This window comes from Rattus norvegicus, chromosome 1 (assembly GCF_021556685.1).
Source record: "Rattus norvegicus strain SHRSP/BbbUtx chromosome 1, alternate assembly SHRSP_T2T, whole genome shotgun sequence".
In the NCBI taxonomy this organism is placed as follows: domain Eukaryota; kingdom Metazoa; phylum Chordata; class Mammalia; order Rodentia; family Muridae; genus Rattus; species Rattus norvegicus.
In genome coordinates this window covers 217072923-217089592 of record NC_141534.1, presented here as the reverse complement: position 1 = coordinate 217089592, position 16670 = coordinate 217072923, and the positions used below count along the sequence as shown (strand labels likewise).

Genomic DNA, 16670 nt, shown 5'->3' with positions numbered 1-16670 from the left:
AGAGAGATAATTGGGGTTGAATCTTAATACATCAACTATATTAGGTAAGCTGTACATAAGCCCCTGGTGGGGGGGGGGGTGTGCATGTATGTAAATCCAACAATTGGGAGACTAAGAAAGGCAGATCACTGGGGTTCCGGAACCCCTAGGCACAGACACAGAAACAGCTGGGTGGTGGTAGCCCACACCAAGTTTGAGGCTAGCTTGATCTACACAGAAGAAACCTGTCTCAAGCCAAATAAACAAAATAGAAGAAGCAAATCCTTCCTAGCTAGCTAGACAGGGTAGTTCATGCGGCAGTCTTAATGCTCTTGAGACTGAGATAGGGCTGCAGCCTGAGCAGCTGCAGTTCCAAGCCAGCTGAGCTAATGGAAGCCATTTTTATGTAACTATCTAGGGGACTACCCCCAGGCCATGAAGCACTATACAGAAGCCATTAAAAGGAACCCAAGAGATGCCAAACTATACAGCAACCGAGCCGCCTGCTACACCAAGCTCCTGGAGTTTCAGCTGGCACTCAAGGTGAGGCCTGGGAGTTCTGCTGGGGTTACTTGAGGTGAGATCTGGAGTTACTATAAGCCTTTTGCAGGGAGCCAAACCTCTTTTTCTTTTCCTTTTCTCAGCAGGTTGATGTTCTTACTAAGATTCTAAGTTGACAGTAGTAGTGTTTGTGAGAAGTTAGAGGCCTGTGTCTGCCTGACTACCCCCTACCCCCACCCCCCAGTCCTTAAAAGTCAGTGGTTGAATTTATATAAACCTATATGGCTCCTGTGCGGTCTATAAATCTCCTGGGACTTTTTCCTTCCTGTTTTTAGTGTTTTTCTTCCTTTATTTATTTACTTTTTTAATGTATTTTGCCTGCACTGTATATATTTGTGCCAGATATGTAACTTCCTGTCCTCAGAGGTCAGAAGAGGGAATTGGCTCCCCTAAAATAAGTTATGGGTGGCTGCAAGTTAACAACTGGTTGCTGGGAATTAAACTCAGGTCCTTGTAAGAGCAATAGATATTCTTAACTGCTAAGCCATGTCTAGTCCCCCTTTTTTTTTTTTGCAAGGTCTCACTAGTATAAGCCCAGGCTAGCTTCAGATTTGAACTCTCACCTTGCCTCTCTACTGAAATTAGAAATGTGGCATCCTGCTTGGCTTCAAGTTTTACTTTTGCTACCATAGTCTTTGGGGTGTAGCCTGAAAGTAACATTGTAGCTGGTCTTTGCTACTTTATGGATTCGTTTTCCCACCCTTTATCATCATCCCCACCATTTCACCCCCATCACCAGATAGGGTAGAAAGGACAGAGAGGAGAAAAGAGAGATTCCTGAATCTAATTTCTTTCCTTCTGTTTCTTTAGCATGACTGCTAACAAACCCTATCCAACCACCCTGAACAACTACCACCCCCCACCCCCCAGCTATTGGGGACCCCAGCGTTTATATTACCTATACTCTCTGAAAAGTTCCCAGAATTCCAAACATCACACAATCGTAGAAACCATCTGCGCTGATAAAACCACACCTTTGGGGGTTGGGGATTTGGCTCAGTGGTAGAGCGCTTGCCTAGCAAGCGCAAGGCTCTGGGTTCGGTCCCCAGCTCCGAAAGAGAGAATAGGAAAAAAAAAAAAAACCAACCACACCTTTGTTAGAACGTGAGGCAAATCATAGTCAGCTGCTGAGGATGGTTCCGAAGCAGCCCCACATCCCATACCTGGGATTAAAACAAAAGCACATTCTTACAATATCTGTTGTTGTTTCTTTGTTATGTTTTGTTTTTTTTCTGAAATGGGGTTTCTCTGCATAGTACTGTCTCTCAAGTTCTGGGACTAAAGGCATGCATTATCACCACCAAGCTTTTTCTTTAGTTTTTAATTTATTATTCTCTCATATAATATATCTCAACAGTAGTTTCTCTTCCCTCTTCTCCCAGTCTCGTCCCCCCATCCCCATTAACTCCCCACAGAAAAGAATAAGTTTCCCAAGGATATCCACCAAACATGGCACAACAAGAGAATAAGAGCCGGGCACAGACCCTTACATCAAGGCTGGGCAAGGCAACCCAATAGGAGAAAAAGGGTCCCAGGAGCAGGCAAGAGAAGCAGACTCCCAAAACACCAAACCACCAACCATCACATATGCAGAGGACCTAATGTGACCCATGCAGGCTCTGTGATTACCACTTCAGTTAATTTGAGCCCTCATGAGCTGTGCTTAGCTAATTCCTCTGGCATCTCCTGGTATCTTCAGCCCCTGTGGCTTCTACAATTCCTCCCCTCTTGCATGGGCTTCCTCAAGCTCCAAGAGGGAAGACAATAGAGTCTTCCAACCTGAGCTCTCCCAGGTTGGGATGCAAGTTTCTGCATTCACTCCCATCTGGGCCAGAGGCAGCCTCTCTGCTAACAATTGGACTAGGCACCAATTTGTGAATATAGCAGTTCTTTGCTGTCTGTCTTCTTTTTCGAGTTAAGAGTCTAATGGAATCCTAGCTGATCTGGAACTCAGAGATGGTTTGTTTCAATTTTTCTGCTTGTCCAAAGTGTGTAAGGCTTTGGAACATAATTCTTAAGGCAGTGAGTGTAGCTTGCTTTCAGGTAGAAGTGTCCTACCTATTCATGTTGACCATAGCACCAGCTTCGAGGAGCTGGTTATCTATCTGGAGCTATCCTTTCTGCTGTTCTTGCCCATCTTTCTCCTTTTAAGTTGCTCTCCAGGAACCCAGGGGCCTGGATTTGACAGGAACAGCAGAGTCAAGGCATAGTAGCTGGCTGCTGTGCACCTTGGAGAGAAAAGAACCTGATTACTTTTTTCCTTTCTAGGACTGTGAAGAGTGCATCCAGCTAGAGCCAACCTTCAGTAAGTGATTTTTGTTTTTCTCCTGTGCCCTGATTTTGCCCCCAGAAATTATTAAGGTTAAAGGCTTTAAAGCATGTAGGCAGAAAGGGAGGGTCTCAGTCAGAAGCTACTGAGTTGGTGCCTTACCTATCCTGTTTGTAGTCAAGGGTTATACACGGAAAGCAGCTGCCCTGGAAGCCATGAAGGACTATACAAAAGCCATGGATGTGTACCAGAAGGCATTAGACCTGGACTCCAGCTGTAAGGTGGGCTGCTATTGGCCCGCAAGGCCATTGGTTTTTCCTTTGGGTGTTTCCTGTGGTCATTCATGTTCTTCCCAAATGTTTCAGTTTTTCTTGTCTCTTTTTTTTCCCTTTGTCAATGATCTCTTGTCTTGGGCCTGTTACTCAGTGAGCCAAACAGTGTTGACTCCCACCTCCCTTGGTCTTTTCTGGAATGTAGGAAGCAGCAGATGGTTACCAACGCTGTATGATGGCACAGTACAACAGACATGATAGCCCTGAGGATGTGAAACGGCGGGCCATGGCTGACCCTGAGGTACAGCAGATAATGAGTGACCCAGCCATGAGGCTCATCCTGGAGCAGATGCAAAAGGACCCCCAAGCTCTGAGCGAGTAAGTTGAGTGGGGATGCTGGGGAAGTTAGAGGGAATTTTGTCAGTCTTTCTTTTAATGTATGATTTAGGTTACATTCATGAGCATTTTGCCTACGTATATGTATGTGTGCCTGGTGCTTGAATAGGACAGAAGAAGGTGTCAGACCCCCCTAGAACTAGATATACAGAGGGTTGAGAGTCACTCTGTGAGTGCAGTAAGTGTTCTGAGTCATCTCTCCATCAATAACCAGTGGGCCATTTCTTTAGCCCTAAATTGTATCAGTCTTAACAGAAAGCACTGGTGGTACAGAGAGCCTATGGACTTTCTTTTCCTGTTAGTCTGATAGCCTAAGCTTCTGTTGCTAGGCTTTCAGCTATGCAGACATACAGTAGGATAGGCAGGTTCTCCCTGACCTGCCTGGTGAAAGGACTTTGCCTGCACAGGGTCTTTTGAGAATGCTCTGCAAGCCAAGGAACTTGGGTGGATGGAGATAGCTGCTCTCTAAGAACAAGTTTCAGTTAACTACATCTTTTCTCCTAGACACTTAAAGAATCCTGTAATAGCACAGAAGATCCAGAAGCTGATGGATGTGGGTCTGATCGCAATTCGGTGATAACTTGCTTTTCCCCTCTCCCCTTCGCCGATGAGGAAAGGCGAGCTGGGACGGTGGCAAGCAGTACTGGGCAGAGGGGGGAGAAGAAAGGCTTATCTTTATATTTATACATGCCTACAAGGAAGACAGACTCATCCAGTGCCACCTCGGGCCCTCCCAGCACACGCATGGTCTTTTCACTGCTGCCCCCAATTCCGAATATCCTTCCCTGCCCATTCCCAGCCTCCCCGTCACTGTCTCAGCTGCTTCCCTATAGTTGGTTATTTTTTATTTGGGGCAGTGGGTGCATACGGGGAGGGGAGGGTATTCTTCCCAACCTAAGGTCCCAACTGTCTTACTTGTTCTTACCCATGTCCCCCCTCAATAAAACAAGCCAGTCAGGCGTGGTTATATGTTGTTTTGGTCTCCAGTGACGTTCTTCTCCTAAGACACAGTAGTGCTGAATTGGAAGCTAACACTGATGAGCATGGCCTGCCTTTTCATGATGGTCCTGGAAGAAAGGTGGCTGAAGAATGAGCTGTTTGCTCTGTCAGGGTGGCCACTAGGTGGGAGTGTTGCTCAACAACTGATGACCTAGCTGCAGGCTCATCAGCTTTGGGTGTTGTTGGTGCTGTACTGTGCAGCACAGTCATAGAGTAAACCTGCTAGGTGCAGCGAACACTAAACCTAACCTAGACCTAAAGTGGATCAGAAAGCAGGCCTCCTGAGAGAGTAGTATTGACAACAGCTCTTGTTGCTCTAATCCTAAGCTCCACACCACTTTCTTCCTCCCACACTGACCAGCACTGAAGTTCCTCATTTGCTCCCAAAAGACTGCTTCCTGGGCTAGCTAGATGCTGAGGCCAGCATCAGGCTGTACTATGTCCTGCATTTGCTGAAACTGACTTCCTGCCCCACCCCCTACCTCACCCTCCAGGACTCCTCAAAGCAGCCTCCTTTACTCACACTTAGAAAGCTTTGCCTTGCGGGTAGAGGATGGCACACACCCTTAATCCCAGCACTCAGGCACAGCAGGCAGATCTCTGAGTTCAAGACCATTGTGATCTGTAGAATACGTTCTAGGACAGCCCTGGCTATACAGAATCCCTGTCTCAAAGAGGAAAAAGCCATATGTAGCAGAAGATAGGCTCATTGGGCACCAATGGGAGAAGCCCTTGGTCCTGTCAAGGCTGGATCTCCCAGTGTAGGGGAATGTCAGGGCAGGGAGGCGGAAGGGTTGGGTGGAAGAACACCCTCATAGAAGAAGGGGGAAGAGGGATGTGATGGGGTTTATGGACAAGAAATCAGGAAAGGGACTAACATTTGAAATGTAAAGAAATATCCAATAAAAAGAAAAAACCTGATTGTCTGTGGAATTAGATAAAGCTCTCCCAGAGTATGTGACTGAAGGATAAATTCTATTTTAAGTTTTATTTCACTTTTGTTCTCTTATGAGTATGGATATAGGGGAAAAGAACATATCCTTTTGGATGGCCTGCATCACACTGATATTAAATTCATATTAAAATTATTAAAAATATTTTTTAAGGGCTGGAGAGATGGCTTAGCGGTTAAGAGCACCCAACTGCTCTTCCAGAGGTCCTGAGTTCAATTCCCAGCAACCACATGGTGGCTCACAACCATCTGTAAAGAGATCTGATGCCCTCTTCTGGTGTATCTGAAGACAGCTACGGTGTACTTAGATATATAATAAATAAAATTAAAAAAAATTTTTTAAAAAGCCTTACCACTATTAAGGGTAGGCTGCTGGAAAGTCTGTATTCCTGCTTATCACAGAGCAATTTACATCCCAGCGCCTGGTGTGGATGTGAGGCTCCTGGACCACCAGAGTCCTCTAAAGGACAGGGTAAGGGAGGCTGGAGGGAACCATTGAGGTTTCATGAGAGCAGAAAGGTTCTAGCTGGGGAACAGAGGCCCTGACATGTCACTGCTTGGGCAGATTTAAGGCCAGTAGGTTTGGAAATAAGTCCTATTTGAGGGTAGGAAAGACTGAAAAGGTTTCACTGCTGGCGGTAAGCAGTACCACTCAGAGCAGATTGAAGATGCAGCCAATGGACGCCTGGGGGTAGGGTAGAGAACTTTTTGTGGCGTAACCCCAGCTCTGTTCTTCCCTCATTTCCTGTGGTAACAAAAGCTAGGGCCCTGTGGAGCGTGCTGGCAGTGTGCTTCCTGTACCCAGAAACAGCCCGCCCTAGGGAGGGACTAGCACAACTTTCATGATAAGGCCACCATAGGCTGACTTCTGAAGGAAGGAACTGAGCAGCACAAGGCCAGCCCGGGCCAGGGTAACAGGTGTTCCACTGCCATCTGCAGCTGCAGCCCTTTGCAGGCTAGGTAAGTGAAAGACGGGGCAGACTCACTTGTCCCCTGCTGCGCCATTCTGTACACAGCAGCCACACTTGGCACCACCCTAGAGGCTTTTGTGGGTTAGAATACTTTCTGTGAGCTGTGGGCCAGGACTTGGCATAGGTGGGCTTGGCAGAGTAGGAGAGTTGACCTGTTCTGGTATTCAGCAGGGTGCTTCTACAGTGACTACTGGGCCTTGCTGTTCCCGCCTGTGGAACCTGAGTTGGCTGGACGTAGGCCCTAAGGAACTCTCTTCAGCCTAAATACTTAGGATAGTGAGAGGGTCTTCCATTGACTGGATCACAATAGCTCTCTGTAACATGCCCCCAAAGCCTGCCCACTTACCGAGGGTACCATAGGGCTCCTGCTTATTTGTTGGCAGCCCACCAAGTCCCAGTGTCTACTCACCCTGTCTCAGCAGAAGCAGCTGCAGTCATGGCGGGGATGAAGACAGCCTCCGGAGACTATATCGACTCTTCCTGGGAGCTGAGGGTGTTTGTGGGCGAGGAAGACCCTGAGGCTCAGTCTGTCACACTCCGAGTCACAGGGGAGTCCCACATTGGTGGGGTGCTTCTGAAGATCGTGGAGGAGATCAGTGAGTCCCTATGACCCTATATATCCAGTTTGGTACACAGGCAGTCATGACAGCTCTCCCTGGCCCTTCTGGGCCATTCTTGCCTTTCACTCATGATAACCTTGTCACAATGACTCAGGCAACAGCTTAATTGTTTGGTTCCAAAAAAGATATTTCTTCAACTTCCCCTCTTCATACTTCCTCCAGCTCCTTCTGGTTTTGTCTAGTCTCTAAGAGATAGACAACATGATGGTCCCCAGTACATCTTGCCTGTGCTGGGGCCTATTATGTTCCTGAGGTCTGAGGGATGGCTAGGAGGTTCCTAGGGACATGGGGCCTACCCTTCTAAATTTTCTCCCCAGCAAACCACTCCAGCAGGCTGCTGACAGTGGGTGAAAGGCCCTGCCCCCACAGGAAGTTACGGCAGAGTAGGCTGGGGTGATATCAGTCACCCAGAAGGCCTCATGGGGCTTCTCATCAACCTTACCAGCAGAGGATGAGAGCTATCACTTCCTGGGAGGATGGCAGGAAAGCCCGATAGTCAGAGCCGGAAGACAACTTCCCACCATGAGCTCCTGATAGCCAGAGACGGAAGGCGTCCCACCATGAGCTCCTGATAGCCAGAGACAGAAGGCCTCTCACCAGGAGCTTGGATCCTAGGTCTCTGGAATTGGTACAGGGATAGGAGGCAGGCTCCTTAGGCCTAGCTAACTCTCTGTGTGCATGCAGTTCAAGACAGGGACCAGAGTGACTGGGCAGAACAAGCCCAACACGGCCAAATAACAGGGCTGAGGCAGAGAAGGGAACTGCCAGAAGCAGAGCCCAAAGAGTCAGTGAAAGCAGAAGTGGGAAGCAGGGTTAGTCCCTCAGAAATTAGATGTCAGACGAAGCTGGAGACTTGACATGGGTCAGGACAGAAGGGTTTGAGATGGTAGTGAGTCTAGGGTAAGAACACACAGCCAGTTAGATCTCACCATGTACCACTGCTGGGCTCCTCAGGCCAAGTCACTTCAGTTCCAGGATTATCTCCAGCCTTCCACCCCCAGGCAGTAGTGGACCTTCCTCGTAGTAGCATGCTGCTGAGAGCTTCCTAGGGGACCTGACAGGAAGAACAGATTCCCAGAGAGGTCTCTACAATAAGGAAAACCTAGCCTTGATGCCAAGGACCTGAGGAGGCTTTGAAATATGGCCTCTGGACAATAAAGACACCTGGTTTGTGACAAGATGGAAAGGCAGCCCTGGTGGTACCCTGACAGTCTGGGAGGCCTTGAGGCCTTCTTGAGGGACTAGGTGTTTCCCTTGGAAACAAAGGGCAGGGCTATGCTAAGGCAGACTTTTGCAGGACCCTTGTCTGAAGGAGAGGCAGGCTGTAGCCAGGGAGACCCAAGCAGAACAACCCATCATCTGGGAGAGAGATGATGAAGGCTCCAGAAGCCAAACAAATAGGACAGAGAAAGGTGGATTTACACATGATGTTGACATCAACACAAGGTGGAAATAGAAGTACAGCGTGGTGCTGGAGTCTCAGAGTCCTTGGTGGATGGATGATCTGGGGAGGAAGGGCTCTCTGTCCAGCCCCAGTGGGCTTCACACAACACTTGGAAGGTGGGGCTAGTCCTGCTGCATTTAGTGGTCCAGCACTGGCAACGTGGCCAGGTGAACAGGAGTCTGGAATGAAGGAAGCAATGGATATGCCCCTTAGGGTGGAGAGGTTCATGTCATACAGATCCTATCAGAAGATATCGTTTGATGCCATAGCACAGGAGACTCCAACCCCCAGAAGAGGACATGGCTGAGGAGAGAGAGGTTCCAGACTAAATCCCTGGGAAAGAGAGAAGGGGTAGATGGGGCAGTCTCTTGAAGAGAACAAAGCCACAGTAAAGGCTGTTAAGTGTGAGACAGTCCCAACCCTAGTGAATGTGCATCCAACATCACAAAACCTGCTCAAGCTTAAAAACTAAAAGCAAAAGGCCAAGAGGAAGCCAGATGGAGCAGTGCACACCTTTAATTCCCAGCACTCAAGAGGCAGAGGCAGGTGGATCTCCGTGAGTTCCAGGCCAGCCTGATCTACAAAGGAAGTCCAGGGCTATTTCTTACACAGAGAAATTCTGTCTTGAAAAAAAACAAAAACAAACAACTCAGTGGGAGGTCCAAAGAAAAGCCTAGAAACGTGGCTGGTGGAGGGCAGGCTTGTCTAACATACACAAAGCCCTGGGTTTGATCTTCAGCACGGGATACATCAACCAGGCATATATACCTGTAAGCCCAGCATTTGGGAGCTGGAAACAGGAGGAACAATAGATCAGGGTTGTCCTCAGCTACACAGCCATTTCTTTTTCTTTTTTTTTTCTTTTTTTTTGGGGGCTGGGGACCGAACCCAGGACCTTGCGCTTCCTAGGCAAGCACTCTACCACTGAGCCAAATCCCCTACACAGCCATTTCAAACCCTGTCTGAAAACACAACTAAACAAGAACCTAGAAGCCAAAAGATTGGGTCTCTGCAAAATCCAGGAGGCTGTGTGCCCAGCGTAGCTTTCTGCCCCATTTGTTTCTGTATTCACACTTCTTTATTGGAGGATGAGACATCATCCTGTGTCATCCATTGTTATGACCCCAATTTCTGGCTAGATGGCAAATGACATATTCACATTTCTAACTGAATGGTTCTCTTACGTATCAAAATTACACGGCCCTTCACATGTACCAGACATTGGTTAGCAGTCATGAGTCAGGGTGATTGTTATTATCTTACAAGCTAGAAAGCTGCAGCTAAAAAAAAAAAAAAAAAAAAAAAAAGGTTGGGGATTTAGCTCAGTGGTAGAGCGCTTGCCTAGCAAAGCGTAAGGCCCTGGGTTCGGTCCCCAGCTAGAAAGGTTAAGCACCTTGACCAGAGTAGGAACTTGTTGAAGGCCCTGAAGACCTGCAGGCATTCAAACTGGGTGTCGTGATCCACACCTTTAATCCTAGCACAAGAGAGGCAGATGCAGGTGGATCTCTGAGTTTGAAGCCAGCCTGGTCTACAGGACAAGTTCCAACACAGCCAGGGCTATATAGAGCAATACTGTCCCAAAAACAAAAAGAAAAAGACAAAGACAGACAGACATGTACAGACAAAGGGCACTGAATCAAGCATTCCTTAAGACACACAGGGCTGTAAAGATAAACTAAGTATATGAGTTGAGGTCATTGGCTTGGGGTTCCTATATCCTGGGTTGGGGTCTCCCCTGGGGAATGATATGACAATTTAGCCCAGAACGACCAGCAGGAGTCAGCTAGCAAATAGTTGCCCCAGCATCACTTTGGAGCCAACCCAACCTGGCCTCTGTGGCATCAGTGCCAGGACAGAAACAAAGAACGCTTGGCAGGGCCTTTGAAGGCCAACGGGCACCTTGGGTCCTCACAGATCGCAAGCAGGACTGGTCTGACCATGCCATTTGGTGGGAGCAGAAGAAACAGTGGCTGCTACAGACACACTGGACTCTGGACAAGTACGGGATTCTGGCAGATGCCCGCCTCTTCTTTGGGCCACAGCACCGACCTGTGATCCTGCGACTGCCCAATAGGCGGGTGCTGCGCCTCCGTGCCAGCTTCTCCAAGCCCCTCTTCCAGACTGTGGCTGCCATCTGCCGCCTCCTCAGTGAGTAGCTGGGGCCTCTCCCCTTGCCCAGGCTCAGCCACATAACCTCCTCCTTGCCATAGCCTGTTCTCCAGTTTACCACAGGGCTGTGACCTCCCCAAGGTGTCTATGTGGGAAGATAGGAAGGTGAACTAGCAGACCCTCGATCTTACTCCCTTCAGGTATCAGGCACCCAGAGGAGCTCTCTCTGCTGCGCGCTCCAGAAAAGAAGGAGAAGAAGAAGAAAGAGAAGGAGCCTGAGGAAGAGGTGCATGACCTGACAAGGGTTGTTCTAGCCGGCGGTGAGTGAGGATGGCTCGCCTGGGCTGGGGCCAGGACAGAGTGAGGCATATGAGGTCAGGTCCACGACCAGGCCTGATGAAATCCAACCTCCCTGCAGGTGTGGCCCCCACCTTATTCCGAGGCATGCCAGCACACTTCTCGGACAGCGCCCAGACCGAGGCCTGTTACCACATGCTGAGCCGGCCACAGCCAGCACCTGACCCTCTCCTGCTCCAGCGCCTGCCGAGGCCCAGCTCCCTGCTTGACAAGACCCAACTCCACAGCAGGTGCGTGACCCACACCCAGTCCACCCCACCCAAGGCCTAGCTTCCAGGCCCTTCTCTGTACCCTGATCTGCTTCTGCCATTCCCAGGTGGCTGGATTCATCTCGGTGCCTCATGCAGCAAGGTATCAAGGCTGGGGACGTGCTTTGGCTGCGATTTAAGTACTACAGCTTTTTCGACCTGGACCCCAAGGTGAGCCAGGTTCTAGAACTAGAGGGTCTAGCTCTATTATATATATAGTAGCGGTTAGCTGCTATAGAGGTCAGCTTATCTGACCCTATGTTCATCTGTGCCTCTTAATGCTGATCCTATCAGTGCACCACAGGGCCGCCGATGCCAAGGCAGATGGAGACAAGCCTCAGTTCTGGTTTCTTTAGGACCTGTCTGCTTGGGGTTCATGGCAGAGACCCATAGAGACACCCAGAGACGGTGGGTGCTGGGAGTGTGGGTCTCTGGTGTGGAGACAGAGGCTGAACCTACAGAGCCCAGAAGGTAGAGAAAGAGCCTTGCAGGGTGGCTTGTGTGCCTTTCCTAGGCCTCCCCATCTATTTTCCCCTTCACAACATTGCCATCGAAGTTTCTGCTTCCACCAACTGCCCAGGGCCCCACAGGCTCCTTTCTCCTGTGGCCCATCACTGGAAACATGCACACACTAGTCTGCAGAGCACTCAGTCCCAAGCTGTCCACAGAGTCCCTCAACACTCTCTCCTGAGCACTCCCTGGTGCCTTCTACCCACACCCATGCAGGAAAGGACACCTGCTGCCCATGCAGCCTGTCCCATGGTTCCATCCCACCTACACTTTGTTTTGGGAATAAGGATCAAACCTAGGATTTCCTATATGCAAGACCCAGGTCCTTTGAATTATTTCAATATTATTTTGTGTAGGTGTGTTTGCTCTGGATGTAGTATGTCTGCATAGCATTTGTACCTGGTATCCATGGAGAGCAGAAAGGGTCAGATCCCCTGGAACTGGAGGGTTTGGAACCAGGATGTGGGTGCTGGAAAGTGGACCTCGGTGCTCTGGAAGAACAGCGAGTAATTTTAACTACTGAGCCATCTCTCCGCCCCAATTTTTTTTTTTTTTAATTTGAAGTAGGGTCTTTGTAAGTTATCTAGGTTGTGGAGCCTGGCCTTGAACTCATTCTGTAGCCCTGCCAGGCCTTGAATTTTCAGTCTTCCTGCCTAGCCCCTCCTGTGGCTGGGATTACAGGCCTGCACCTTTCTTGTTCATTTGGGCATGGGCACTTCCCATGCCACTTCCTCTGGAATTATCTTTCTCTCACAGCTTCTGTGCTTCTGGGCTCAGGATGTGAGCCTCTCTTCCTGCAGCAGTGCCCAGGCTCTTTAGCTTCCCTTTCTCCCCTCCCCTGCTGTCTAGTGTATGTACATGAGGGCAGAGGTCATTGTCAGGTGCCTTCTATCAGTGTCACAGCACCTAGAACCCATAGTTCAGCTGGCCTGGTGGCTAGCAAGGCCCAAGGTTCTGCCCATCTCTGCCTTGGGTGCTAAAATTATAGGCTGTTTACATGGGTGCTGGGGATATGAACTCTGTTCCTTTTGCTTCCACAACAAATATTCTACAACTGAGCCATCTCCCCAGTCCCTTCTTCTTTTTAAAAATCATATTTCTTGGGGCTGGGGATTTAGCTCAGTGGTAGAGCGCTTACCTAGGAAGCGCAAGGCCCTGGGTTCGGTCCCCAGCTCCGAAAAAAAGAACCAAAAAAAAAAATCATATTTCTTTATCGATGTGTGTGTGTGTGTGTGTGTGTGTGTGTGTGTGTGTTTTCCTATGTGCTACACACAGTGCATGTGTGGAGGTCAGTGGACCCCCTGCAGGAGTTGGTTCCTCCTCCAGCTGTGTGAATCCCAGGGATTAAACTCAGGTTGCCAAGCTTGGTAACAAAGTGCCCTGACCCACTGAACTAACTTGCTCATCTTTTTAATAAATTGAATTTTATTAACTCATTTATATGATCAGTAAATCTTTATGGCACAAACTTTAGTCACTCAGTACATGTAATAAAATGCGTGATAGTCAAACCAAGGTAATAGATATTTTAAATATTTCTACTTTTGTTTACATATTTATATGATTTCTATATAATATTTATATTTCTAGATTAATTTTTACTTTATGTGTTTTTGTGTTTTTGCCTGCATATATGTCTGTCACCAAGTGTTTGTCTGGTGTACATGAAGTCCAGAAAAGAACAATGGATTTTCTGGCACTGGAGTTACAAACAGTTGTGAGCTGCCACGTGGGTGCTGGGAACTGAACCCAGCCTCTCCAGAGCACAGCCAGGGCTCTTCCTGCAGAGCTCGCTCTAGCCCTGAGCCTCTGAAGATTCTTTAAACCATTATTACCATGCTCAGAGGAATCAGAAATACTTTCTCCTCTCTAGTTTTTGGTGTTTCTTCCTTCTTTAGAAAGGAGTATATTGGGGTTGGGGATTTAGCTCAGTGGTAGAGTGCTTGCCTAGCAAGTGCAAGGCCCTGACAAGGCCCTGAGTTCAGTCCCCAGCTCCAAAAAAAAAAAAAAAGAAAGAAAGAAAGAAAAAAAAAAAAGAAAGGAGTATATTTAAAAATTTTTTATTATGTACTTATTTTAAAATTACTTTTTTTTTCCCAGAGCTGAGAACCGAACCCAGGGCCTTGCGCTTGCTAGGCAAGCGCTCTACCACTGAGCTAAATCCCTAACCCCCAAAATTACTTAATTTTGTGTGAGCCCATGTGTGTACATGTTAAGACAAGCATGTAGAAGTCCCAGCCCAGCCCCTAGGAGTCGGTTCACATGTGTGCAGAGACAAGCATGTGGAGGTCCGAGGACAGTGCTGGGAGTCAGTTCTCACCTCCCACCTCGCTGAGGCAGGGTCTCTTGTTTCTGTTGCTACATGTGTACTCCAGGCTCACTGGCCCTCAAGCTTCCAGGCCTGTTTCTGTCTCCTGTCTGCCTATGAGAGCACTGGCATTACAGATTGGGTCACCACGCATAGCCTTCCCACATGGGTCCTGGACAGCAAACCTGGGCATCAGGCTTGTGTGGCTCCTGTTTTCAACCTGTCAAGCCACTTCCCAAGTCCAAGTCACTTTGTCACTCAGGGCCAATCCTACTGCCTCTGCTTTCTGAATGCTGAGTTGATGGCTATTTGTAAAATAGTTCTTTAATTATCTGTCTTGGTTTTATTCCCTGATGCTGAATTAAATACTCTGAAAAAGGCAACTCCAAAAGGGGGGGGGGGTTATTCTAGCTCAAGCGCAAAGCGCCATCCATCAGTTAAGGGGCTCAGGGTAGGAGCTTGAGGCAGTGGGTCACATCACACCCACAGCTAGTAGTGAGCAATGAAGGGATGCCCCTGTGCTCAGCTCCATAGTAGGGGATCTTCCTACATCAGTTAACATCATTTCCACACACATGCCCAGAGGCCCATCTCCTGGGTGCTTCTAGTATAGTCAGTTTGACAACACTGACCATCACAGCATTATAAAATCTTGTGTACAGGGCTGGGGGTGGATCCCAGAGGTAGAATAGCTGCCTGGCCTGTGTAAGACCCTGGGGTGATCCACAGGAGTAAACAGATCGAGTACAGAAGTCTTTGTTTGGGGATGGAGTTAACGTCCTAAGAAACTAGTCTGGCCCCTCCAAAGTTTGCTACTAACCTCAGTGAGGTCTGCTACAACTGCAGTCCTAGTGTAGACTCTGACTGGGGCAGCAGCAGCAGTCTCATGCCTGTGTGCTGTGAGGCTTTGGTTCTCCACCTCCTGAGGGCTCTGCCTGCTGTCGCTGCCTCTGCTATTCCTCCTGAGCCTCTGCTAGTCTCCAGCTCAGTCTACTACTGCCTCCCAGGGACTTGGTTGCCCCTGCTTCTCCACTACACTTGCCTGGTCTCTGAGGGAGCAGGCAGCTCTGTGCAGAGCTCCCACCCAAGACGGAACTATGCTTTCTCCATCCCCACACGTCTCTTAGCACTAGCAGCAAAGCCATTGTCTGCTTCACCCCTCCTTACCCCAGACTCCTATGCTCTGGAAAGGGTAGATTTGAACAATGCAGGGTTTTATTTTAATATTTACTTTCTGTCTTATTTATCTATTTATTTAAAAGACTTATTTGTTTGTTTTTTAAAGAATTATTTATTAATTATATATAAGCATATTTATTTATTATATATAAATATATATTTATTTATTATATATAAGTAGCTGTCTTCAGACACCAGAAGAGGGCATCAGATCTCATTACAGATGGCTGTGAGCCACCATGTGGTTGCTGGGAATTGAACTCAGGACCTTTGGAAGAGCAGACAGTGCTCTTAACCACTGAGCGGTCTCTCCATCCCCCTGTTTGTTTTTTGCAAGTACACTGTTGCTGTCTTCAGACACACCAGAAGAGGGTATCAGATTCCATTACAGATGGTTGTGAGCCACCATGTGGTTGCTGGGAATTGAACTCATAAAGAACAGCAGACAGTGCTCTTAACCTGTAAGCCGTCTCCGCAGCCCCTTTTATTTATTTCTTGTGTGTTAATGTTTTGCCTGTATGTACACCTGTATGAGAGTGTCGGGTTCCCTGGAACTGGAGTTACAGACAGTTGTGAGTTACTATGTGGGTGCTGGAAATTGAACCTGGGTTCTTTAGAAGAGCAGTCAGTTCTCTTAACCATTGGGCCATTTCTCTGGCCCCATATTTGTCTTATAGCCATAGGATTTCTACAGAGCCTGCTGTCCTGGAACTCGAACTCACTTACCGTCTAGGTTGTCCCCAAACTAGAAGTAGTCCTGCAGCTTTAGCCTCCCAAGTGCTGAGCTGACAGGCAGGCACCACACTTTCTGTTGTGTGTGCTGGAGCCGGGGCCAGAACCTATGTACGCTGGCAAGTTCTCTGCCATTCTGCTAAGCTCCAGCCTATAACTTAGCTTCTGAATGATGAAGTTCTCGCTCCCTATCTTTTTCTCTACCTTCCTTCCTGCCTGCCCTCCTGCCTTCCTTCTCTCCTGCCTCCAGTGGAGTCTCACTTGTTACCTATGAGAGTCTTGAACTTAGACCAAAGTCATCCTCCTGCCTCAGTCTCTTGGAGAGCTGGGATTTCTGTGTGTGCGCCTGAGCTCAGACTCCTATTCTATGAACTTGCAGTTTCGCACAACAGCTACTGGTTGTCAGAAAGACGAAGACTCAGCTGTCCTGGCCTCCCCCTCTTCCCTTCCACACAGCACACATCTCTAAGAGTCTTACTAATCTAGTTGTGTTTATAGTGGTTGGTGAAAACAACATGGCCATATCTACAAATAGCAGCATGTAAACAGAGTTCTCAGCAGAGCCACAATAGCTGCATTCACATTTCCTTTCATGGTCAAATTTCTTTGGAGCCGATAGGCAACATATGTGTTGTCATGCATTGAACCCAGGGTTCACCACTGAGCTCTACTTACACACAAAGTTAACTTTCCATAGTGATAAGAGATGCTGCAAAGGACTACTGGGACATACCCCGTGTATTGTGACCTGCTGCTGGGGTTTG

The 16670-nt window shown here is 48.2% G+C and overlaps 2 protein-coding genes and 1 long non-coding RNA gene across 9 annotated transcripts in view; 2 read left to right on the top strand and 1 right to left on the bottom strand.

Annotated features, from left to right (window-relative positions):
- Positions 1-4451, top strand: part of Stip1 (stress-induced phosphoprotein 1) — a 19015-nt gene extending 14564 nt beyond the window's left edge. Inside the window, exons 10-14 of the mRNA NM_138911.4 lie at positions 398-522; positions 2809-2845; positions 2987-3090; positions 3287-3459; positions 3982-4451. Of these exons, the coding sequence (NP_620266.1) occupies positions 398-522; positions 2809-2845; positions 2987-3090; positions 3287-3459; positions 3982-4054 (512 nt within the window). The 3' untranslated portion in view covers positions 4055-4451. The remainder of the gene's footprint in view (positions 1-397; positions 523-2808; positions 2846-2986; positions 3091-3286; positions 3460-3981) is intronic.
- Positions 1-7389, bottom strand: part of LOC120099981 (uncharacterized) — a 22073-nt gene extending 14684 nt beyond the window's left edge. For 2 of the 3 annotated variants that reach the window (XR_015652859.1, XR_015652860.1), the window contains exon 1: positions 6809-7389. This is a non-coding gene — a long non-coding RNA (uncharacterized LOC120099981). The remainder of the gene's footprint in view (positions 1-6808) is intronic. The other variant, XR_015652861.1, reaches the window with a different exon arrangement.
- Positions 6292-16670, top strand: part of Fermt3 (FERM domain containing kindlin 3) — an 18110-nt gene continuing 7731 nt past the window's right edge. For 2 of the 5 annotated variants that reach the window (XR_015626899.1, XM_087563349.1), the window contains exons 1-6: positions 6292-6388; positions 6822-6995; positions 10378-10611; positions 10773-10892; positions 10991-11159; positions 11246-11348. Coding sequence is in view for 3 of the 5 variants with exons in the window: in XM_087563349.1 (XP_087419475.1) it covers positions 6836-6995; positions 10378-10611; positions 10773-10892; positions 10991-11159; positions 11246-11348 (786 nt within the window). In the remaining 2 variants the exon portion in view is untranslated. 5 annotated transcript variants of the gene reach the window in all.